General features: G+C 40.3%; 1 protein-coding gene across 2 annotated transcripts in view; it reads right to left on the minus strand.

Annotated features, from left to right (window-relative positions):
* sema4e (semaphorin 4e) overlaps positions 1 to 17,448 on the minus strand; it is a 32,037-nt gene extending 14,589 nt beyond the window's left edge. For both annotated transcript variants that reach the window (XR_013933953.1, XM_080441164.1), the window contains exons 1-8: positions 17,047 to 17,448; positions 9,505 to 9,821; positions 6,899 to 7,044; positions 5,984 to 6,046; positions 5,405 to 5,503; positions 4,779 to 4,878; positions 1,608 to 1,730; positions 463 to 614 (exon numbers count right to left, since the gene is read on the minus strand). Coding sequence is in view for 1 of the 2 variants with exons in the window: in XM_080441164.1 (XP_080297290.1) it covers positions 463 to 614; positions 1,608 to 1,730; positions 4,779 to 4,878; positions 5,405 to 5,503; positions 5,984 to 6,046; positions 6,899 to 7,044; positions 9,505 to 9,631 (810 nt within the window). In the remaining variant the exon portion in view is untranslated. The remainder of the gene's footprint in view (positions 1 to 462; positions 615 to 1,607; positions 1,731 to 4,778; positions 4,879 to 5,404; positions 5,504 to 5,983; positions 6,047 to 6,898; positions 7,045 to 9,504; positions 9,822 to 17,046) is intronic.
* Positions 17,449 to 27,225: the final 9,777 nt, after the last annotated feature.

The following is a 27,225-nucleotide window of genomic DNA, read 5'->3' on the forward strand; positions in this document are numbered from 1 at the left end:
AGCACCTCACTAGGGGTGTGCCGATATATCGTCCCGCGATATATCGCGATACGTTTTCGTGACGATATGTATCGTTTTGAGAAAAAAAATATATCGTTTTTTTTTTTTTTTTTTTACAATAATAATAATCAGGCATGCAAACAGCCCCGAGGTGAAAAGGGTGACAACATGTTGTTGTTTTTTCGGGTCAGGTGTCACACTATTGCCCTATTTGGATTCAAAACGGCTATTGTAGCTGAAAAGCCACAAGTTCGCATATCTGAATAATGCAAAAACAGAATTATTTGTTTGCATTTGCTTTTTTTCTCCCCCATATATTTTTCATAATAAAAAAAGTGCGTATCGTATCGTATCGAAATCGTATCGAAGTTGTGAGCCAAATATCGTATCGTATCGTTTGGTGAAATTAGTGTATCGGCACACCCCTACCTCACACACACACACACACACACACACACGCACCTTGCAGACACGTGCCACCCTAGAGACCAGCAGCCTGTTGTAGAAGTCGTACTCCACGGCGGTCTCGCTGAAGAACAGATAGACCTTGTCATCGTCTCCCACCTCGCTGGCATCACTCTCTGGCATCTGAGCCATGGAGATGAAGTTGGGCTCTGCATGAGAAAAGAGAGAACACATGCAGTACATGCATCAGTGTTCATTTTGTCAGCTAAAACTATGACCAAAAATGTACCTTTTTTCACTGACGAAAACTAGATAAAAAACGAAATAAAAACTAAGCTATGATGACTAAAACTATGACTGAATACATTGACAATTTTGTCAATGAATAAAAACTACACAAAAATTTTAGTGAGGGACTAGTGGAGAAGAGATCCAGTAGAACTAAGACAAGTGACTATAGAGATAATTTGTACCAATTTGCATGATGTTTGGACAAAATCTGCAGGAGTAATATAAAAAAATCTGCCTCCTGGTGGCGCTATAACTCAACGTGAAAAATGTGGGGCAGAGGTTCGTCCTTGGCCTCCAGGAAGTGTGCGTGCAAAGTTTCACGCCGATCGGTCCAATGCTGCGGGAGATTAGCTGCTCACAGAAATCAGCCTGTTACAGCGCCACCATGAGGCCGATTTGAAATATTTTAGGGTGGCATTTCTTCCTTTGCCTAGTGGGAATGTGTGTGCAAAGTTTCACAGCAACCGGACGCTGCGTTCGTGATTTCAGGCATTTTGTTCAGAACGGGCCACTCCTGCAAACTTTGGAAGCATGACTACAGAGATAATACCTGTAGTGTACCGATCTGCGTGATGTTAGGACAAAATCTGTAGGAGTAATATAAATAAATAAGTTGCAAAAATCGCCCTCCTGGTGGCGCTATAACAGGATCATTTACTCTGGCCTCCTGGGAGTGTGTGTGCACAGCTTCATGTCGATTGGGTCAACGGTGCCAGAGATTAGCTGTACACAGACAGACAAACAGACGGACGGACACGCAGGCAGACGGACAGGGGCGAAAACATAGTCTCGGCCACGCCTTCGGCCTGGCGGAGACGATAATAAATAATAATAATACAAATAATAATAATGTATCAGTGCAGCATCCACACACGGTTCCATGCAGCATTGCATGCTGGGGCAGGTCTTACCGTTGAGCCAGGAGCTCTTGAAGTCGGTGCGTACTGAGCTGACTGCAGACGCCGCTGAGCTGCGCATCACTACGGGCTCAGAGCCCAGGAAGTTCATAGAGGTGGCTGAGTAGAGGTCGTCGCCTAGACACCACCAAGAGAGACACACACACACACACACACACACACACACACACACACACACACACACACACACACACACACACACACACACACACACACACACACACACACACACACACACACACACACACACACACACACACACACACACACACACACACACAAACTTATCTTAAACACCACATATTGGCAACATAAAGTTCACTGCGTTGGATTACCCGTCTCTGTCTCTGTAAGTTGATTTGCATACGGTACTAAAATGACTGGAATCCAACGCATTCCTCGGAACTCTAACAAACCACAATGTGGTCGGCAGACGGCAGTAATGTCAAGCATACATGATTCGTAATCAATGACACAACTTTAACCACATGCACCCCTGCGTCCTTATTCTGGGGTTGAACATTCGGCAAAAATAGCAGATCATCAAGCTCACAGTGAGCTAGTTAATCGGCTATTTTCGAAGAGAGTTGGAGATCCGGGCACTCAGGAGTAAAAAGGAGGAACAGCCTTTATTTATTTAAAGGCAACTGCCAACATGTTTCGACCTCGGAAGGTCTTCATCAGGCGAAATGCCCATTTCGTCCTTTTTAATTAGCCTCAAGTGTGACATATTTTCTGTTTTCTGTCTGTTCTGAACAGAAGTTAAGCCAAATCATACTAGGGGGAGATGGAAAGAGGAAGTTTGACTTTTGTCAGTGACATATTTATCACTCAAAACTGTTTAGCAAGTTAACACCCGCAAACCACAACACTGCTGTCTTCATGCAACCAACTCTTTTATAACTCGTCCTGTAAAACAGCTGTCACAGACAGAGTGCAGCAGCTCTGAGCAGAGAGCGAACATGTACGTACAGTAAGTATGGAAAGACTCATGTGTGGAAAGACATATCCAGTGGTGGAAAAAGTACTCAAATGTTTTACTTCAGTAAAAGTAGCGATAAAAATAGCAGATCTACAAGCCCACAATGTGTTGCATCGCGACACATTGTGAGCTTGTAGATAGGCTATTTTCAAATCATTTTTTTTAAATAGACCTGAAGTGGTTAATGTATGTTTTGTAATAATAATCAAAATAAGTAACTAGTAACTGAAGTTTTCAAATAATTGTAGTCAGAGTAAAAGTACAATATTTGCCTCTAAGATGTAGAGGAGTAGAACTAAGTATAAAGTACTGACAATTGGAAATACTGGACATAATCTCATGTTGTTCTGAAAGCAAACAAGAGAAGGTTTCTTCCCAGTGTGTAAAAACCCATAACAAAAAATGTATGAAACAAAACATTGCCCCGGGGGCAATCAGGGCAACCATTGTGTCAATGGCCGCCCTGTTAGGTTACTCCTGTTTCTCCTATAACAATAACCAGTGTGGAAAGTGGGGCACTGTGTGGGATATGGGGAGACTTTGGTTTAGTTGTTGTTAATGCTCTGTTTGTGTGCAGACTAGATGGCAGAGCGCCAGGAATAATACAAGTTGTGTTCTGAACAAGGGGCTAGCATCCAAAGTTGTGAATTGAGGCTGAACAGGAAGTGACAGTTCATATGAATTGCCTGTAGTCTCGCTGTTTCACCCCTGCTGGTGTCAGAAGCAATTAGGCTCCATTCAAGCTGATGGGTTTTTGCCGAATTTTACACTTGATATTATTACCTTAATAAACATTGTCATAAATACTATATGCTTCCAGTCGCTAGTTTAACCCATGAAGACCTGAGGCGATTCTTAAAAATATTTTCTAAAAAAACAAAAGATCTGCTATTTTTCAAAAATAGCAGATCTACAAGCTCATAGCGCGGCACTCGGTGCCGCGCTATGAGCTTGTATATCTGCTATTTTTGAATAGTCAAAGAAATCTAAAGAGACACAAATGCTTTCCAGGTCTTGGAAATTGGGTTAAAGTCTTCTTTCAATCTCCATGACATGCGTTTTGGTAAATTATGGTCCCATTTATTTTAAATTTGACAATAAAGTAGGGTATGCTGTAAGAGGGGCGTGGCTACCTTGTGATGATTTGATTGACAAGCTACACAACCAATAGCATTAATTCCCCCACCCCCCCGGCTCTGGTCCCAACCAATAGCATTAATTTCCGCGCCCATAGGACATAGAAAGACGGTGGATTTGAAATTGCTGAAAAATAGGCTTCATTTACGGTCTGTAGAGTATATGGGCATAAGACTCAGTCCATATTTTTGACTGTCTATGGTTCTGAAATACAAAAGTTGTCTTATTACCAGTTAACAGCCCTCAATTGCTTCTAAATGGCCGTCCACACCAAGCACTATGACTGCAACTATAACTAGTATAAATACGTTGTTTTAAAAATTATAACCATGACACTGGTGAACTGTATAGTTATAATTCCCGTCTGGACTACTGCAATGGAGTCCTGTTTGGGCTCCCAAACAAATACCTGGATAGGCTCCAGTATGTCCAAAATTCAGCTGCCAGAGTTCTCACCCGCACCAAGCCTTGGCAGCACATCACCCCTACCCGTAAAGTTTAAACAACTGCACTGGCTTCCTGTTCAATTCCGCATCCATTACAAACTCCTCCTTCTCACCTACAAATGTCAAAATGCCCTTGCTCCACAGTACCTCTCAAGCCTACTCCATAAACCGAGCCGGTCACGGACCCTGCGGTCCACAGACTTGGACCTCCTTGCCGTCCCCAACACAAACATGCAAACTTTCGGGGACAGAGCCTTCAGTGTGGCAGCCCCCACCCTGTGGAACTCCATCCCAACAGGGATTCGCCATGCTCCAACACTGGACTCTTTTAAAGCTGCCTTGAAAAGACACCTATTCTCTCAGGCTTATGGCATATAGTTGTTTGTTGTTTGTTTGTTTGTTCATTTGTCTGTTAGTTGTTCATTGTTCTGATGTAAAGCGTCCTTGGGTTTATGAAAGGCACTATATAAATTCAAGCTATTATTATTATTATTATTATTAATGCTGGTTGTGGCCCGCCCTTTAATTGTAGCCTAATTTATACACAGTCTTGCCATGATTCATGGAGTATACATGTAGGCCTAACTGCCACTCACTCACCAACCATGATGGAGGAGTACCTCTGGAAGGGGTCAAAGGGACACTTCCCTTTCCCGTCTTCTTCTTTCTCCTCCAGGGCCAGAGTTCCATCTGCGTACGACTGCACAAGAAAAAGCCATTGTCTTAAAATCACTTCACGAGAAAATAAAAGGGGGAGACGGACAAATACTTTACGTACTAGAGGCAGAGCAATATGTCGATCTGGCTGACATATCGGCCATTATTTTACTTTTTGTATAAAAAGAATCTTCTAAATAGCCGATGTACAAGCTCACAACGCATTGCTGCGTGCGCTGTGTGAATTTTGGTTAATTAATTGGTATGCGTTAAAGTTAGATGTTCACAAATAGATACAAATAAAAAAATCTCTATTTCTTTTCTTTTTTTAAGTTGCACACAGGGTTAAGAGGGTCTGTAACTCCAAATGGACCGTTACAGGAATTTAACTCCAAGAGTGTGCAACGGTTCCATTTGTACACTCTCTGAGTCATGTGGTCCTTCCTTGAAATTCTGAGTTATGGGGGTCCTTGAAATTAAAAGTTTGAGAACCATTGCTCTAGTACGTACTGCTATTGGTGTGTCTCACCATGTATCTACATGCTACTGTAGGTAGTGATGTGTCTCACCATGTATTTACATGCTGGGTCGAAGGCGTTGGTTCCACATACATACATCCTTCCATCCTCCATCGAATGAAGGGTCCGGATGTAGTTCTTACACTCTATCTGTGAATACATTTTAAACGCATGTGTGAATTAAGGGATATATATACTAATATATATATATATATATATATATATATATATATATATATATATATATATATATACACACACACACACACACTTATCATTATAATTTTTTATAGAAGAGTAACAGGGGTGTCTCCGTCTCTCCAGATTATATCTAGTCAGGAGAGAGGATTCCACGAGATTGTTTGGATCAGAGACGGGGAGGACCCTGTTACTGAACAAAACCATTTTAACAATGATTACTATCAGAATATTAACTTTTCAACTTTTTTACTAAGAAATATCCCTTGCACCACCTTTGACCACTTTCAAACTGGCGTTCCTACTTCCTACTTTGGGCATTTCATTACAGTCAAAAAGTCTCAAATTTCAAGTATTTGTGAAGATATTTTAACAGGGCTTAAGTGGTTAAGTGGATGTTGAACGTTCACAAATGGTCTGATCTGCACTCACCTGAGCATTCTTGCCTTTGTTCCTGCACTCTTGCTGCTGGATCTCTGTCACCTTCCAGCTCACCTAAAAAAGAAGAACATTCATTTTGTACATCAGTGCTTCTCAAACGTTTATTTATTTTTAATTCAAAGACCCCCAGTTTGATATGCATTAGGCCACGGACACCCATTTGATAATGTTTTATCTCTAAGGCCCCAATCTACACAATTACAATCCTCACTGTTAATTTAACTCTGAGAGTGTACACATGCATTTGGTTCCATTTGTACACTGTCAGAGTTACAGACCTGTGTTGATTTTGACCGCAAATTTTGAATTAGTTTTAGTCATAGTCTTTTGAATACAATTCCATTTAGTTTTAGTCATATTTTAGCCATCTGAAATTAGTTTTTGTCTAGATTTAGTCGACTAAATATCATAAGATTAGAGTCGACTAAATGTACAGTTGATTTAGTCGACTAAAATGTATTTTGGCGGTGCCTTGATGGCGTCGTAATGGCTGATTTTACAATTGCATGCTGAAAATAGCCGATCTACAAGCTCACAACGCGTCGCAGTGCGACGCGTTGTGAGCTTGTAGATCTGCTATTTTCAGAGCCCAACACCCAAGCGCAACCAAACATAAAATGACGTGTCTTTTAGTTCTACTGGATCTCTTCTATACTAGTCCCTCCTTAACATTAGTCTAGTTGTTATTTGTTGACAAAATTGTCAATATATTTAGTCTTAGTTTTAGTCATCATAGATTAGTTTTTATTTAGTTTTTATTTAGTTTTCGTCAGTGAAAAAAGGAAGTAGACGAAAATGTTTCGTTACAGTTTTAGTCGACAAAATCATCAAGTGTCTCTTTGGTTCCCAGCTACATCATTTAGCTGGGGACACCCCCCACTTTTTCAGAAAGACCTCCTTTCTCACCTCAGCCTTCTTGTTGGAGATGTCCCGGAGGTCCAGAGCGTAGACGGCCTCCCTCGCTCCCACCACCAGCAGACCCAGGTCTTCTCTCAGCAGCATGGTGGAGTAGTTAGTCACCCCTTCCTCACGGAACAGACGGCCGTTGGCACCTAAGATGATGTTCATAATACAGGGGAGAGGGACAGGGGAGACAATTATAACTAGAAAAAGTGCTCCTCGGAGCACAGGTCTCCGCCAGGTCAGGTACGTTATTGTGGCCTCCTGGTGGCGCTATAATAGGCCAATGTGAAAAGGGTGGCATTTCTTCGTCGGCCTAATAGAAATGTGCGTGTGAAATTTCACGGAAATCGCAAGCTGCGTTCATGATTTGAGGCATTTTGTTCAAAACGGAACAATCCTGCAAACTTTGGAAGCCAATCTTAGGCAATCAGGATGGAACATGGGAAATTGGATAAATCCGTGTTGATCCCATGACTATAGAGATACTGTGTACCGATTTGTGTGATGTTTGGACAAAATCTGTAGGAGTAGTATCAATAAATGTGTTTTGCACATATCGGCCTCCTGGTGGCGCTATAAACGGCCAATCTGAAAAATTTGGGCCAGAGGTTCTGAGTTGGCATCCAGGGAGTGTGCGTGCACAGTTTCGCAGCGGCCGGGCCAACGGTGCCAGAGATTAGCTGCTAACGGACGGACAGGACGGACACACGGACGGACGGACGGACGGACGGACAGGGGGTAAAACATACTCTCTCGCCATGCCTTTCGGCCTGGCGGAGACAATAACAACAGCAACAATAATAACAACAATCATAATAATTCAAACTTACATATTATGTATATAAAGCTTCTATGGCTACTCAAAGACACTTTACAAAAACTAAACAAAGAACTTGGATTTAAGCAAAAAAAACAAACAAACAGAGAAATAACATAGAAGAAAATAGGGACTATGTTATTTCACTTGATGCTTTAGCCGTTTAAAGCAATATTCAATATTGTCTGGTGGGTGGAAACCTCATAATGTAGCAAAAGTAGCAGATCTACAAGCTCAAGATCTTCTACTTTTAATATGTTTGTGTGACACTGTAGTATGATCAACTAGGGGCGTTAATGTACGAAAAAACACAAAGAAATTAAATATGGAGATTTTCTGCCCCGACAACAACACTATCATACGAAAAAAACTGTCCCAGCCAAGCCTAAACTACAGTTTAGCGGGAGAGACAGACAAAGCTGGTAGAGGAAGATGGACACGTTGTATATGTTGTAATTTTGGTTATATTTGTATTCTTTATTGTTATATGATTTATTTGCCCTGAACTTGGATTGCCCATGTACAGTTTAGTTTAGTTTAGTTTATTTCGATCCACATCAACATAATCACAAAACATAACACACTGTAATTCACTACTTCATACTGTTAGATCGAAAAGGCATAGGCAGAAGCTCATAGCTTATTTATGCCTATCCTTTCGTACATATTGTTTTAAGTTATTCAAAGTTACAAAGTTCATATTGAACACTCAAAAATGATTCGCATTTACATTCAAAACTGCTGGAGGTACCGGAAGTGCCAATTTAGTCATTCAAGCCGGAACGCTTTATATACAGTGTGGTTTCACGGAGACCCACAAGCGTGTTATACTATACACTTCCGCTCGCTGAGGAGCGTTTCGTTTGAGCGTCTCGCGGGACTGAACAAGATACTTGCTGTTTGCTATTCTAAATAAAATGTATTTATATCGTTTATGTTACGATCATGTGTCTTCCTTACATATGTTTGATGTATTGATTTTGTTCCAGTTGTGCGTTGCTGTTTGTCGGCCATGGATTCCTGCACTCTCATTCCCTTTGGTTTATGTGCAGCCAGGTGTGTTTTTGTTTACGGTTATGCTTTCATTACATTCATGTACAATGTTTTATGCTCTATGTTCCATTATTTATGTGTGTGTATTTATGCTTTGTTTTGTACAGTTTTACGTTGGATTGTTTGCCAGTAAAGAGTGCAATAAATCTACCAGTGAGAAAGAACAAGCAGTGTTGTTTTTGGGACCAAAAGGCAGTGATACTCACTCAGTGGTGGAAAGAAACAACAAGTACATTTACTTAAATACTGTACTTAAGTAAAATGTTTAGGTATTTGTAATTTACTTGAGTATATCCAATTTCCAACACATTTACTTCTACTCCACTACATCTCGGATCCAAATATTGTACTTTTACTCCACTACATTTATTTCAAAACTTTAGTTACTAGTTAATTTGTAGATTTTGATTATTATTACAAAACATACATTAACCACTTCAGCCCCTATATACATTTTGTCCATTTGAAAATAGCCGATCTACAAGCTCACAATGCGTCGCATCGCGGCGCATTGTGAGCTTGTAGATCTGCTATTTTCAAAAGATTTTTTATACATTTGAAAACTTGAAATGGGACATTCTGGTATAATGAGTACTTTCTACTTTTGGTACTAAAGTACATTTTGATACCAATACTTTGGTACTTTTACTGAAATAAATTTAGAATTTCTGACTTTTACTTGAAACAGAGTATTTCTAAACAAAATTGAGTACTTTTACTCCCACCACTGCATACTCACTGTGATAGGGCACCGTTTTGCGGGCGACCAGGTCCATGGGCGTGTCCTCTGCCAGCGCCAAGGCCAGGGGAAGGAGGCGGAGGAGCCAGACGGCGCACAGGGCCAGCGAGGGACGCATCATCATCATGGCTCCTTTGTGTGTGTGTTTGGACTTAATGTGGAGGATATTGTTGTTAACGTAACAAACCTATCTTTAACTGTTAGCACAGAGGAGGGAATGCACTGCGTTAACTGGGGGAGGAAGTCTGGAGGGCAATGGCCCCTTCACTGGCCTCTCTCAGCGGGCTGTCCTCCATAGTGAGACGGATGGCACTGACCTAACCCAAAACAAAGGGGAAAGAGAGGGGGGAGGGTTGAGAGACATTAAGGTTGCATGGATATCATGAGTTTTTTTTCTCTCTCTCGACAAAAACATCGCAAACCGTTCACATCCGACAGAGAGACAGAGAGAGAGAGAGAGAGAGAGAGAGAGAGAGAGAGAGAGAGAGAGAGAGAGAGAGAGAGAGAGAGAGAGAGAGAGAGAGAGAGAGAGAGAGAGAGATATGTACTGTATAGAGCTGTGGTTCCCAAATGTTTTAGCTCAAGACCCAAAAGGAAAATGTAGACATTTGCCCGGGACCCAAACTAGTGAAAATAGCAGATCTACAAGCTCGCTAAAAAAATTTATATATTTTTTTTAATTTATGAAATACTTTTGAAAAACGTTGGAATTGTTTTTAATTGACTTATTTTTTGTTTAAACTTTTTTTAATCTTTTGAAATACATGTATTTTTTTCTTTAAATGTAGGAAAACGTTTTTTTACTTGCGACCCCTAAACATTGGTCTGCTACCCGAAACTGGGTCCCGACCCACTGTTTGGGAAACAGGGCTATAGAGAGAAAAACAAAAACAAAAGATTTAACACAGGGGGCAGAAAGTGAGACTCGGGGAGGAGGAGGAGGAGGAGGAGGAGGAGGAGGAACAGGAACGGGCGAACGTGTGCGAGAAGTTTAAAAAGAAAGTGCTGCATTCAGACGAATGGCCAGAGTGCGCTGAGCGCTGAAGTCAGAGCAGCAATAATTCTGTCAGAGCCATAGTGATGGTAATGCAGGCCATGAAAGGCATTCAGCAGGGGAGCAGGGATGTGTGTGAGACTGTGGACTGACTGACTCCCTCTTTAGCTCTCCTCTCCTCTCCTCTCCTCTCCTCTCCTCTCCTCTCCTCTCCTCTCCTCTCCTCTCCTCTCCTCTCCTCTCCTGCAGCACCGACACACTCAACACAACACAACACAAACACACACAACCACACACACAACCACACACACACACACACACACACACACACACACACACACACACCACACACACCACACACCACACACCACACACACACCACACACACACACACACACACACACACACACACACACACACACACACACACACACACACACACAACACTACACCGCCTTTTCTTTCTATGCAAAAAAAACGGTGGAACATACTTCCTGCTGGCAGTGGTGGAAAAAGTACTCAAAATGTTTTACTTATGTAAAAGTATCAATGCTGCAATGCAGAAATACTCTGTTACAAGTAAAAGTCCGGAATTCAAAATGTACTTGAGTAAAAGTACAGAAGTATTGGTTTCAAAAAGTACTCATTATGCAGAATTTCCCAGTGCATGTTCCTGTGCATACAAATCTTTTGAAAATAGCTGATCTACAAGCTCACAATGCGTCACAGCTTGTAGATTTATATTATTACAATTACTATTTTCAACTGGCCGAAATGTATATAGGGCTGAAGTGGTTAATGTATGTTTTGTGATAATAATGTAAATCTACAAAGTAACTAGTAACTAAAGCTGTCAAATAATTGTAGAGGAGTAAAAAGTATAGTATTTGATATAGTATATTTAAAAGTATTGAAAATTGGAAATACTCCAGTAAAGTAAAATACCTGAAAATGGTGCTTAAGTACAGTACTTGAGTAAATGTACTTCGTTACTTTACACCACTGCTTCCTGGGGAAGTTAGAGAGGCTACAACTCCACAGAAATGTCTAAACATAAGCTAAAGACACGCCTCTTTAGGTTAGCCTTCTCCTAGCACTTTCCAGGCCTATGCCGGACTTTTTTTAATTAAAATTTGAATTTGCTTATTGTGTGTTGACTATTCTAAATCCTATGCCCGTCCTTATGTCCATGATTCTATGCATATTCTGTGTTTTTGCCTGTATCTCACTTATCTCTCTTAATTGTGAAGTATTTGAGTTCTGTCCTGCCTGTGAAGCACTTTGAACTGCAACCCTGTATGAAAGGAGCTACACAAATACAGTTTATTATTATGACATTATTAACACAACACATTAAGGGGATTCTTGCAGAATATAGCCTGCCACGGCTTGTGCAAGAAGAAGCCAAAGTTTGGTGCGTGTGTGTGCGTTGCGTTGCGTTCCCAGAAACAGGAATTTCACAAGATATTAAGTGTGAGACTCTCTGGGTTAGTTGCACAACAAACTCACAACAAACAAGGTCCCAAAAACAGCAGTTAAAGAGTCTATAACTAACTACTCATGTTATACTTACAGTATTTACAGTATGGACTACAAGCCCAATTAAACATGACTTTGTTTTCCAATGACTTGGTCCAGTAGTAGCTGTAGGCTATTAACCAAACACTATACTACTACTGCTGCTCTTATACCTACAGTCATGCATGCTTTGTCTCTGCAGATGAGCCGTAGCATGTCAGAGAACGCCCTACGGATAAATCAGATGTTTCACATACCCTGCTGTCAACGACGTCAGACGACACCCAAATACTGTACCTCTGCATCCTATCCTGCACTCACATGCAGTGCTGGAAGAAGTACTCAGGTAGTCTACTTAAGTAAAAGTATCAATACTGCAATGTAGATACACTCTGTCACAAGTAAAAGGCCTGTGTTCAAAATGTTACTTGAGTTAAAGTACCAAAGTATTGGCATCAAAATATAGTTAAAGTACCAAAAGTAAAAGTACCAAAATGTTTGAAAATAGCAGATCTACAAGCTCACAACGTGTCACGATGCGACGCGATGTGAGCTTGTAGATCGGCTATTTTCAAATAACCTATGTATAAAATAGGGATAAAGTGTTAAATGTATGTTTTATAATATAATCAATTATATATGCAAAGTAACTAGTAACTAAAGTTTTCAAATAATAGTAGTGGAGTGAAAGTATTGAAAACTGGAAATACTCCACTGAAGTAAAAAAAATACTTCAAAATTGTACTTAAGTACAGTACTTGAGTAAATGTACTTAGTTACTTTCCACCACCACTACTCACATGCTACGTGTAGTAGGGCCTGTCACCATCATGAAATTCTGCTTGACGATGAGTCGTCACGCAAATAATTGCGACCTAATTGCGATCAGGTGATTATGTAATGATTCTTGTGACAGGCCTGATGCAATGCCATGTCTTAAAAGTCAAGTCCAAGCGCTTTGACATATACTGTATGGGTTGCAAAAGGATCGGTGCATTTCCAGAAAACCTCAGGAATACGCCTGTCACAATAATCTTTGCATAATCGTCATAATCGTTTCCATGTTGAAAAATGCTCACACATTTTCAAATATGAAAAAAAAAAAACAGAAATAGCAGTTAATCGCAAGTATATGAGTGACAATTAATCGTCAACTTAAAGGGATATTTCACTTTCAAATAAAATAAACATTTAAAAAATATATTAAAAATAAATGAAAAAAGTAATGGAAAAATCACGGCCCCCTCACGCATTACAGTGTCCTACTAATGTGTGAGGGGGCCGTGATTTTGCCATAACCTTTTTCATTTTAAAAAAATATGTATTTTTAATGTTTATTTTATTTGAAAGTGAAATATCCCTTTAAACAGGAACATTTGCACACAATTTCAATATAAACATTTGAACCTTTTAATTAAACCGTGGTTCTCAAAGTTGGGGGTCCCAGGAAACCCCAGGGGTCCATGAGGTGGTTCCAGGCCAGGGGGTCCCCAACAAAATGAGTTAATATATATATAGCATCAGAAATCAGTCACGGTTAAACTGATAACAAGATTTGTGTTGTTAAAATGTCGATTCGGGTTAAAATTATAACCCATTTAGCCCTATATAAATAGATTAGGTATTTGAAAATAACCGATCTACAAGCATCAGATCTGCTATTTATTTAAAAAAAAAGCTTAAAAATAAACGTGATACATTTGGGGTGGAAATCTGTATTTGGGGTGGATCTACATTTTAACAACACAAATCTTGAGGTCTGCAGCCAAATACATATTAATATTGGGGTCCTTGACATGAAAAAGGTTTGAGAACCACTGCTTTCACAGTGAACTTTCACAGTGAAAAAGGCAATACTTTGGTCTAGATCGCGTATTTAAATAGCCTTTTTTTTTTTTTTTTTTTTTTAAAAAAAGGAATTGTCACTAGACGAGATTGAAATCTCGACATTTCAATCTCGTCTAGTGACACTTCCTTTTTTTTCCAGGTTGCATAGTGTTCTGTCACTATGAACGTCAGATCTCACAAAAAAGAAAGCTGTGGCGGATGGAGTTATGACATTTTTCTACTGTACCATTCATCCTAAGATATCATAACATCATAGAAAAGGTAAGAAAACCGTGGTCCAAAATTCCCCTTTAAGGCATGTTTTGGTTCAAAGTATGCCCGTTTAATTACTCATGAGCATGCAGTGCATTCAGCGGGCGCTCTCCTATCACATGTATAATTTACAGTATACCAGCATCCCATTAAATAGGAATTCCAGTTAAATAACAACCATCTGCATGCACACAGTGCATTCTCCCATCGTCACATGTGCAGACAGACCACACTGTACTGCCAACACTACACTATAAGTCACTGTTTGGGCCAAGAGACTGCATTCCTTCACTGGACTCAATCGATTTCATATTTCGTCGTTGTCGGGCAGAAACCATCTCCATTTTTCAACATTTTTTTTTTTTAAAAGGGATAGTTTACCCCAAAATGGAGACTTGAATTCATGAATATTTTTTTTGTTTTTGTCGCATTCCTAAGCCAATAATTTGATGACTGGCAGTGGTTCCGGTAGGAGACACAAAGAGTCTCCTTTGTGTCAAATTATTGGCTTAGGAATGCAACAAAAACAGAAAAATATCCATGAATTCAAGTCTCCATGGAGTGACTAATCGATAGAGAAAAAAAGTACTTTTTTAGGGTGAACTATCCCTTTAATAAATCAGTGTTATTGAACACCCTTTACGTCTGTGTGTGGATTTTGCGAAAATGGCTTCTGACTAAACCTCTTAACTCCATTGGATCCTCAAACTGTCGGTCAAACCACCTATAACTCCAACTTGTGGAGATCAACTTTCCATCATTGATTAGAATGATGAAGTCAGACAGAAAAAAAACCCTATCTCCACATTAATGGTGAAAAAGCTCCTTGTGATGATAATATAAGGACACAATTAGTTAAATGATCTGACCATGTATAAAGTCACCATACCAGCTGTGATGAGGCAGCGTTGTGTTGTGTTGTTCTAAAAACATGCTTTTCGTTTCATTTCCTGAAAAGTACATATTTTGGGCATAGCTGGTTTCTGCCCCACAGCAGAGATTTATTATGATATGAGATATGATGTTATGAACAGTGGTGGAAAAAGTACTCAAATGTTTTACTTAGTAAAAGTACCAATACTGCAATATATAAATACTCAGTTACAAGTAAAAGTCCAGAATTAAAAATGTACTTGAGTAAAAGTACAAAAGTATTGGCATCAAAATATACTTAAAGTGCAAAAAGTAAAAGGTACTAAAATATTTGAAAATAGCAGATCTACAAGCTCACAACGCGCCGCGATGCGACGCGTTGTGAGCTTGTAGATCGGCTATTTTCAAATAGCCTAGGTATAAAATAGGGCTAAAGTGGATAATGTATGTTTCATAATATCATAATTTATATCTGAAAAGTAACTAGTAGCTAAAGTTTTCAAATAATTGTCGTGGAGTAAAAGTTAAAATTTTGCCTCTGAGATGTAGTGGAGTAGAAGTAAAAGTATTGGAAATTGGAAATACTCAAGTAAAGTACAAATTCCTCAAAATTAGACTTAAGTACAGTACTTAAGTAAATGTACTTAGTTACTTTACATCACTGGTTGTTGTTCTATTAAAGTGAATTATAACGTTAAACGACTCAACTCATTCCATTCAAGTTGGACTCAACTAAAGTTGTTGGTTGCTCTCAATTCTATCAGATTGATTCATTGTGCCTGTTACTGTTATGATGATATGGTCAAATGTTAGATTTGTATATCTGCATAATTATGATACTGTATATTCCCATTATTTCCCATTTATTCTCGATATTCCTCATTGGAAAGTCTCCAAAAACAGTGGTTCTCAAAGTGGGGTCCAGGGGGACCCTCAGGGGTTCCTTGGGGGGGATTCCAAATGGACCCTTACAGGTCTGTAACTGTGAGAGTGTAGCCTAGTAAGTCTACAAATGGCCAGTGGAGGAAAAAGTATTCAGATATTTTACTTAAGTAAAAGTATCAATACTGCAATATAGAAATACTCTGTTACAAGTAAAAGTCTGGAATTCAAAATTTACTTGAGTAAAAGTACAAAAATTTCAAAATGTACTTAAAGTACCAAAAGTAAAAGTACTAAAATGTTTGAAAATAGCAGATCTACAAGCTCTTGTATATCTGCTATTTTCAAATAGCCTATGTATAAAATAGGGCTACAATGGTTAATGTATGTTTCATAATATAATAATTGATAATTGCAAAGTAACTACTAACTAAAGTTTTCAAATAATTGTAGTGGAGTAAAAGTATAATATTTGCCTCTGAGATGTAGTGGAGTAGAAGTAAAAGTACCGAAAATTGGAAATACTCCATTAAAGTAAAAAAAAATACTTACTTAAAAAAATACAGTACTTGAGTACATGTACTTAGTTACTTTGCACCACTGCAAATGGCTATATACCATTTGTACTCTCTCATAGTTATGCTGGTCACTGTGGACACAGTAATGTTAGAGGACTGGGTGCATAGCAGGTGTATGAACTGCATGTAATCATAATGTGTTTTAAAGACTGTCTTGTTTACAACAGTAATGTTCTACAGTCATAATAACAACATACAGTTTGCTTCATCCGACCCAGCAGTTGCACACATAGTAGTACATGTATGAACCTGTGTGACATACATAAAATCACCTGGCTCTCTCTCTGTGTGTGTGTGTGTGTGTGTGTGTGTGTGTGTGTGTGTGTGTGTGTGTGTGTGTGTGTGTGTGTGTGTGTGTGTGTGTGTGTGTGTGTGTGTGTGTGTGTGTGTGTGTGTACCTAGTAGGCTACTACGGTGTAATAGACACACCCAGCTGGTTCTGCAGCAACACCAACGTCTACACGAATCAATCCATATACCATGGGAGCCTATATACTACAGTTAGTAGTGGTTTAACTTCTACATAAAGCAGCAGTTTGAAAATCACAACAATAAATACGCACAAAACAAACAAACAAACAACAATGGACGCCTTACCTTCTGAAGTGAAACTTTGCTCCAACTGAACTTCCTTGATGGATTCCCAGATTAGGTTGCATTGCATGAGGAATGAGGAACGCCCCTCATTGCATGAGGAACGCCCATTGACTGTAGGGAACGCCCCCAGGCTGCAGACAGGCAGCTTGCCTCCTGCACACTAGGCTCCTGCACACTTAACTAAACCCTACGGCAAAGTGGAGCGATCCTCCAACAGTCATACAGAATGAGTGTGTCCCTGCTGTGTCCCAAGTGTCTTCTTTGTCCTGTGATGAACAAGTCTTTTTTGTTTGAAACGCAGCTGAAAGAGATGTGAGAGACTTATTATTGCAGACTGCTGCTTAAAACTCGGTTCTTTTTTAGCAGAGAACAGCTCAATAATCTGACACCACGACCCGACCCTAGTAGTACTACAGCCCCGGACAGAGCGCAAGGTGCTGATCTCAGTGATCTGAGACTCCTCTCTGCTTCTTTGTCACCAGAACAGCGTCTGTTTGTCACCGAAACACTGTGATTGGACGAGAGGAGAGGAGAGGGAGTTGTTTGAAGATGAGGGAGGAGAGGGAGGGAGGGGTGTGTGTGTGTGTGTGTGTGTGTGTGTGTGTGTGTGTGTGTGTGTGTGTGTGTGTGTGTGTGTGTGTGTGTGTGTGTGTGTGTGTGTGTGTGTGTGTGTGTGTGTGTGTGTCTTCATAATTATGATCAGTAGTAAAACAAGTCCTGACAGGAGGAGACATATTATGCTGCTGAAGCATGGACAACACCTGATCTCTAATGCACTGGTTGGTTCTCAAACCCCCAATTGTATATGTATTTGGCCGTGGACGCCCCCCCCCCCCCAACACACACACACACACACACACACACCCAGAAGAGAACATTTGTGTAAAAAAAAGAAAATTCAAAGATTATTACAAATCTTCCAAACATTTTCAAGATTTTTCAACAGATTTTCAAAAATAGCAGATGTACAAGCTCGCATTTTGAATAGCCAACGTATAATGGATAACGGATAAAGTGTTTAAAATTATTCTGATGATCTACACATTTCGCTGGGGACCCCCTGGAGGACCCCCAAGGACCCCTGGGGATCCCCGGACCCTACAGCCTACAAGAGCATGGCAAACTTTTGCATGTCATGGACCCCCAAATTAATTAATATGTAGTTATTTAGCAGCGGACCCCCCCCATCTGAAAAGATTCTATGCCAGGGTGATTAATTGTAATTAGTAATGTAATCCCTTAGAATACAACAAATTATCTGAGTACTTTTGGATACTGCAAAATTATCAGTGGTGTCAGTGGCCTTGTGCATACTAAACTGGGGGTCCTTGACATTAAAAGTTTGACAACCAGATATACTTCTAGACTTCATCAGCAACAGCACCACCTTTCACCCTGGAGTTTCCAGGTCCATAAACTGAAGAAACTGTCTTCTGACAGTTCAGTAGAATACAGAATTCATACAGCTGTCTTTCACTGGACTCAGCATCATGGCTTGTTGCCTGGATCACACATACACAATGTCTGATTCTCCCTCTGTTTTAGGACGTACGCCCCTGCACATATCATTATTGTACTTTGCACCTATTATACTTACACTATAGTAAACTCTTTAATGCATATTCTATCTACACTCCCCACTGCTGCTAAAATGTTTTGACCGTAGGCTACTTGTCTTTTCTTAAATCTGTACTTTATTTTCATTGTTTCCCCCTTATATCCAGTGTTATAAATATGTATTGCTTTTGTTGTTAGTGCAGTGAAATGTTGGTGTGACATGCTCATCATATACTGCACAGTGCAGTATATGATGAGCATGTCACACCAACATTTCACTGCTTGTACTTGTGTGTACAGCTAGTATATGTGCGTGACAAATAAACCTCTTGAATGTTATCTTGAACATCTTCTCTCTTTCAGTGTCTGCCAGCCACCACAAACGGAAATGTGACAATATTGCTGCTGTCATCATTTCTGTACCATTGACTGAACTGTGCAAAGCGTGCAAATGTCTATTTCTCTAAGGGTGGTGGCAATGACATCATCGGAGGAAATGCGTGTCTGCTTTCTTTCAAACTTTGTTTTTACAGTAGCACACATTTCACTGGTCTTTGTTGCAAGTCCAGGGACAGTGGGCTATGGAACCAGCAACAATAGAGACAATTAATAGCTATTAATAATTAATAGTAATCCGTTAAAGCAGTGGTTCTCAAACTTCTTCATGTCAACGACAAGGATGAATTTGGCCGCGGACCCCCATCTAAAAAATATTGTCCCAGGGACCCCCAGAAGCAAAGATTTGAGTTACAAATGTTCGCTTAAAGAAAAAAAAAAAAATATATATATATATATATATATATATATATATATTCAAAGATGTGCACACATTTTCAAGATTCTTCAAAAATAGCAGATCTACAAGCTCATAGCGCGGCACTCGGTGCCGTGCTATGAGCTTGTATATCTGCTATTTTTGAATAGCTAAAGTATAAAATAATAGTTAAAGTGGTTAAAATGATTGTGAGGCTATATTAACTACTTTAGCTGGGGACCCCCTGGTACCCCCCCCTGGGGGGGTCCCCGGACCCCACTTTGAGAACCAATGAGTTAAAGGAACATTTCTTTCAACATAATCTCCATATAATGCCGACTATAGGACCATAATATTGCCATTTGTATGTGCATGCTGAGAGTCTCAGAGGTGACTGGCTGGCTTCAAAATGTGTCTGCAGACAGACAGAGGACACCATCTGCAGAGATGGGGACTCGAGTTAGGGACTCGGACTCGAGTCGCACTCGAGTGGCCAAAAACGAGACTCTCGACTCGACTCTGACTCGCCCCTCAAAGACTTGAGACTTGACTCGACTCGAGCCTCAAAGACTTGAGACTTGACTCGACTCGAGCCTCAAAGACTCGTGGACAATCTTTATTTTATGTTTATTTTTTGGACAAATAAATGAATGAAATGCCCAAAAAACTTCCACTCCCCTGTCCCCCCCCCCGCAAAGAAACCTCTGCTCCAGTGCGCGCTGCGCGGAGCCGGCTTCAGTCAAGCTGTTTCATGCTGCTCATTAACGTAAACATGGAGAGGCGAGCGCAACAGCTGCTATGTGTGTGGCCGCCGCGGCCTTTCATCATAAAGTTTAAATATAAAAACTTCGAAATTAAACAAATATGTTTAGCTCAGAATCAGCTATATAACCTCAGTTATCTTGGCATATGCTTACATTTTTTATAAGATGGTCGGATCATCTGTGACAGCACGTTTAGGAAACATCGGATTTTCATTTCGTTAAACCCAGCTGGGTGAATATTCAACACTTCACCACGGTAAACGCTACGCTCATGTAATGTTGTTCACTGCATAAAAGCTGTGGTTCTCAAACCTTTTCAGGCCGTGACCCCCCAAAAGAATCATATTTGAACTGGGGATCCACATTTAGACAGTTTTTTGGTGCGCAACACAGCCCTCGTTTAAGTGAATTGCTTTCACCTGCTCTGCTGTTGGACTGCTGTGCGGAGTCGAATGTGCGCAACAGGGCATATCTCCGCCAAGCCAGGGTGACCTACCCAGGCCCATGAAATTAATATGCAGGCATAGTAGCCAATTAGAATGAAATCTGCAAAAACTGACTCATATACTGATACAGAACCATATTGGCTATATATTAGTCGGGTGGAAATCTTGTATGTTCCTTTTTTATTATTATTTAAAAACAATGAAAAATCATGAAAATAGCCAATCTACAAGCTGTAATTATTAATAATTAAGAAATACTATATTTTAAAGAGTGAAAAATCAACTAAAGTCATTATTAGTGCAAGTTCAATCACATTTCATTTGAATGAAAATAAATTGTGGGGAAAATACATAAAATCTCTAATCTGTGAATCTAATGTGATTTATTATGACCTGTCTATACTTTTACATCTATGCCCCCCCCCCCCATTTTTTTTTTTTTTTAAAAAGACTTTAAAAAGACTCGAGACTTGACTCGGACTCGACCCTCAAAGACTTGACTCGGACTCGACTCGACTCAACCCTCAAAGACTTGAGACTCGACTCGACTCGTGCCTCAAAGACTTGAGACTCGACTCGACTCGAGCCTCAAAGACCCGAGACTTGACTCGGACTCGACTCGACTCAACCCTCAAAGACTTGAGACTTGACTCGACTCGTGCCTCAAAGACTTGAGACTTGACTCGGACTCGAGCTCAGAGACTCGTGGACATCTCTGACCATCTGTGATCATTTCAAACTTTTTATATATTTATGTATTTTACATGTTTTATTGATGGATCACAATGAAGACAAGCTCCCCGGGACTTTTTGGTGTTATCCTTTTAGCTTAGCCTTTGACCGTACTAGCTGTTACTGTTAACAATCTTGTTAATAAATTATTCAATCAATCAATGCAAGAACAATGGCTTCCATTTCAGCGTGCTAACCAGGAAGAGAAAGGAGTTTCTTATTAGCTTGGAATCCTAGCTGCCTGTCTTTAGAATAGAATGCAGAAGCTGTTGTCTTATGGGCTACACCAGTGGTTCTCAGCTTTTTCAACCCACAACCCCCCAAAATAATCATATTTGAACTGGGGACCCCACAAAAATAATCATATTTGAACTGGGGACCTCCCAAAAAAATCATATTTGAGTTGAGGCATTATAATTAGTTTGACTCGGTTCCACAGATAAATATTGTGAAAAGAGCTGATCTACAAGCACACAACGCCTCGCGTTGCGAGGCGTTGTGTGCTTGTAGCTATTTTCACAAATTTTGCCTCTGTCTTATATTATTTGACAATTTGGCCAATGTTTGACCAGTTTTTAGTATAGTATAGTTTGTCGATTACTTTTGATGCAGTAATGGTCTTTTTCTTTTCTTTCAGTTTTTTGTCTTAAAAGTTAAAAACTTAAATTGTCACTTCACTGCCATCTGGGAACCCCCTCAAAATCATGTGGGGACCCCCCTGGGGGTCCCGACCCACATGTTGAGAACCACTGGGCTACACTACACAGCTGTGCCACGCCGCCTCAAAACGTGCACAGAATAGACCCTCTGAGTGGCATGCAGCTTCTTAGACCATCAACAGAAATATCATGGGAATGCTGAAATGCGCTCCTGGCTTTGCCAAGCTGTCAAAGAATCACATCAGAATTCCTAAGTACCTGGCTGGCACGGCGTTATCAACAAAGCCCTCCATTGTAAAGTAACCTGATAGAGAGAACCTCTTGCACTACGAGTCCTTTAAGTCCATGTAAGGCAAGGCAAAGCAAAAGTGTTTGTATCAGCAGAGCAATTCAAAGTGCTTTACAAAAGGCATAAAAGGCCATTTAAAGAGAAATAATCAGTAGAAAATGGAATAGTAAATGGAATAAAAGATGAAAGGTAAAAGTGCAATTATCATCTTGCTTTTTTACCTAGTTAACCAAATGAACTCTAGTGTCCCTGGAGTGAAAGTGTTTTTCGATTACGTATTAGATTAGCATAAAAGTAATCAATAGAAAATAGATTATCACCTGGGCTGAGTTGACGTACTGATACTGTGGCCGAGATTGGATGCAAGGACGTTTTTTTTGCTTGCAGCATGGTCAAATCTAGCAGAAAGGGCTAAAAAGCGTTTTCGTTAGGGTTGTACTTATAGGCTATTTTCAAACTTTCCCTTCCTACAATTCCTTACGCCTTTATTTCTGTCATTCGGGACATATTGAGGATACAAAATCAGTTCAGTTTGGTTTTGTTGCAATTAGTGTGAGGTCGACCCCCATTTTTGCATAAAATCCCTGGACTATAGTCTGTTAGTCGTCATCACTAGAAATCCAGTCACACGCCTCCACTTCCGTGGCTTCATGTGGCTGGACCACAGACGGTGAAAAATCAGACAGCCAAAATCTGCTGTATGGCTCAAGAAGAACTTGAACAACATCCCAGATTCCGTGTACCGCCGCGGAAAACTGCCCCGGTGAACCAAAAGGTAGCCCTGCTGAGATTTCCTGACGCCGTAGGGAGGGAGTTGTTTGAAAAGACAGCATGTGGCGCTGGCTGCCGGCCTCACCGTGACGCAGCCGTTCTGTGAACCAGCCAAAGGCCGCTGTTTTCCATTGGAAATGGCATATGTTGACGATCGCATAGAGTTGGCATAGATAGGCACTCTACTGAGTGCCATCTTTCTAGATTGTGTGGTTTTCACAGAATAGAATGGCAAAGAAAGTACATTTTATCAACCTCATACAGTAGGTGAGGTGTCCAGTGACTTTGGCCATTTTCCTTCCACACCGCCTGCATGGAGCGCGTGACCCGAGATGATGTTGGTTCGAATCCAGCACACAACACCAATGGTTTTGATAATGTGGATTTGTGGATAGGACTGAACAAACTTGTTATATGAACAAAACGCATCGCATTCTGTTTGTGTGACATGCATGATGCAAAGGTTTTGAAAGTGAAACTGGCCAAAGTCACTGGCCACCTACTGTAGCCTACCTGCATACAAAGTGACTGATTCTGAGCTTGTGCATTGATAATGTTTCATGGTGTTGATTAACTACTTACATAAAATTGCCTCATTTTCCACATTGCCGTTGAAGACAAAACATGCAGATTAATGAAAAATGTGTAGAAACTCCTTCGTTTTTTTGGGGGTCCGCCAAATGTAAATGAATTCACAAAACGAGCAAATAACTTTCATGCAAAAACAGTTTAATGCCCTCGAGATGTAATGAACAACACTGTTCTTTGATAATAGTATGAAAACAGACACAACACAGAAGATATAATACAAATGTACAAGAGATCGATCGGAGTAAGAAGACCATTTTAAGCCGGTCTATCACACATGACCTCTAGTGCTACGGCACTTCATGGAGACTTATAAACATTTGCACAGATACAAAAAAAGAAAGAACAAAAAAAAAAGATGACATGAAATAAAGTCATCCGTTTGGTCTTGGTAAACATACCTATCCATTCTGAGATTAGTTTTTATTGTTGCTTTTTACCCATCAGACCTGCATTAAATGATGTGCCTATAATACAGAGCCCGACCAATGTCCTAAGAGACCACCAGTTACCCGAACGTTCTTGAAAACGTTCAAAACTTTTCACCTAGCTATGACATTGCCCAAAATAGGGACGCCATTGGTTGAAAGTGATTAAACATCGGGACACATCGGCAAAACCGATGTTGTGAAAAAGGTCAAACAATGGTCAATATATATCGTCCAAACCGATATATCGGTCAGGCTCTGCCATAGTGGGAAGTAAAGTCTGGCAGCAGAAAGGCATGATGTAAACTTAACGCAAAAGCCTAGTTTCCTCAGACTCTGGCTATTTCACTGTTTATAAACCCAAACATGTCAGTTTGAGTTGACATTCCACTATTGGGGACAGTCAGTAGTAGTTCAACATCCATTCCACTAGAGGGCAGCCTTACATATAAATACAGTGTATTCATTGAGACAGTTATGTATTGAAAATTACAATTGGCAACTCTTTTCTGTTGATAAACAGACCAGTACCAAAGAGTTTAAAAATGTCCCTGGTGACTCTAAAGCCTGATTTATATTTGGTTTAAGATAGTGTCTCACGCCAAAAATAGAAGACTTAAGAGCTTGTAGAGCTGCTATTTCTGAATAGCCAAAGAATTGAATAGGGCACAACCCTCTCAAGGACCCCTGGGGCCCCCAGAAACCCACCCAGTGTCCCAGAGAATCAATTACTGATGTTTTGACCGATATTTTGTGTGCAACATTTAAAAAACAATCCATTTGAGAACATTTAACGTTAAGCAAACCACTTTAAGCCCCTTTAAAAAAATTAAAAAATGCAGATCTGCAAAATCACAAACCAAGTCGCATCCTTTAGCTCTGCTATGCTTGATGTGAGACACCGACACAAAAGTAAGTACAAATCGGGCGTAATACTTCCAGGATCCAAGGTATTTGAGGTCAGTTATAGCACCATACAGTACAGTAGGATCACATACAGTACAGTAGGATCACATACAGTACAGTAGTACCACATACAGTACAGTAGGATCACATACAGTACAGTAGGATCACATACAGTACAGTATAGGATCATATACAGTACAGTAGGATCACATACAGTACAGTATAGGATCACATACAGTACAGCATAGGATCGCATACAGTACAGTAGGATCACATACAGTACAGAGAATACAGAATTCACTGGAATATCAGCACTGTGACAATACAGTACAGATTAGATTTAGGTTGAGTCAGAGATAAGCCTGCAGGCTTCAGGCTCATTAAACCAACAATACAGTCAATGAGCTGGAATAGGGATTCTAGGTCAGGGCAGGGTTCCCAAAGCTTTCCATGCCAAGGAAGGACCCCCAAATAGTCAGAGCTTCTGTCTGGCTGCGAGCCCCCCCCCCCCCACCCCCCATTGTGAAATGGTTTTAAAATAATATGTATAAAAACAAAAATAGTGGAAACAGCCGATCTATAACGTGTCAAGATGCGACGGGTTGTTATCTTTTTTTTTTTACTTTTTGAAAGTTTGAAAGTTGAAATGTGTTATTTATTTATTTTTGATACATTTTCCTCTTCTGTCCAATTGGCCTCATAGCACCGCCTGGTGGCCCTCCTGGGGGCTGCAGCCTCGCTGTGAAAACCTGTGCTATAGTCTGTAACACATCTCTCAACCTAAATAACACCATTAAAATATTAAGTCAATAGTAAGTATTACTGAGCTCAAATACAGTATGTTTGGCTTGTGCGGTATTTGTCCTTCACCACACTTCACCAAGTCCCTCCAGGGATGGTTTTTGGTCAACGGTTCAGTTCAGCTTCTCTCTCTCCAGTGTTGTAACAGTAGATATCAAGCAGGCAGAAATGTCACTGGTTAAGCAGCAGGTTTCTGAACTGTCCGCTGCCTTCCTCTGAGACACAGCAAATAAGACAGAAATGGTGCCATCTCATAACGAGCATTAGTGAGGAGGATCAATTATATGAAGAAAAAAAAAAAATCAAAAAAGAGAGAGAGGGGGGAAAAAAACAATACCAAAAGGCTCAGATGTTGGTTCACTATTTGTCAAATGCTTCTACAGTTCAGTTCCTGTTCGGTCAATGTTCTTCAAGCTCTCAGAAAAAGACAGTTAGTTCATTGTGGAAGAGTTGTTGTTGTTCAGAGGCAGCTATAGTAACAGCTGGACACAGCTGGACAGAGTTCTGTGGTGGATGAGGTTGGTTACCCCGCGCGACGCCAAGCAGCATGGTGCGAGGCCGCAGTGTGAACACAACACTGTCCCAGACGTCTCCACAACCCCAGCCCGTGTTGTTAGAGCATTGGTTCTCAAAGTGAGGTCCGGGGAACCCCCAGGGGTTCTTGGGGGGGCTCCAGGGGGTCACCAGCTAACTGTGATAATATAGCATCACAATCATTTTAACCACTTTAACCTTTTATACTTTGGCTATTCAAAAATAGCAGATCTACAAGCTCATAGCGCGGCACCGAGTGCCGCGCTATGAGCTTGTAGATCTGCTATTTTTTAAAAATCTTAATTTTTTTTTGCGAATCTTTGAATATAATGATTGCTTCTGGGGGGGGGTTCCTGGAACTAAATATTTTGACATGGGGGTCCGTGGCCAAATACATATAATTTTGGGGGTCCTTGACATGAAAAGGTTTAGAGAGAACCAATCCAATAAGCAGGTTCTTACTTACTGACTGACTTCATCCTCTTTATACCCCGCTGAGGGGCAATAAAAGGGTGTTCACCACCAGAGCTCTCCTCCATCTCACTCAATCTCTTCTGAGCCTGGGTGGGACTGAACACACACTCAGCAATGATTACTATCAGAATATAGATCTTTAACCTTTTAACAAGAACAAAAAACCTTCTGTTTGATCCAAAACATATCCCTTATAGCACCTTTAAATCACACCAAAAGTAACACAATCCTGATAATGGCGAAGCTCTGGTGGTCATTTACTGTCGACTGAATTCCATCCAGAAGGAAGGCACCAATTTGAATGTTTAGCTGCAGATAGACAGTAGTGGTTATGGTTTATATGAATGTTTAGCTGCAGGTAGATAGCAGTGGTTGGATGGTTTGGCACTGAAGACAGTGAGTTGTAGTTGTGCTGTTATTATTTATCTTTTTTAAATACAGTAGCAAAAATAGCAAAAACAGCTTGTGGCTATTTT

Source organism: Gymnoscopelus braueri (assembly GCF_963280865.1).
Source record: "Gymnoscopelus braueri genome assembly, chromosome: 10".
NCBI lineage: Eukaryota > Metazoa > Chordata > Actinopteri > Myctophiformes > Myctophidae > Gymnoscopelus > Gymnoscopelus braueri.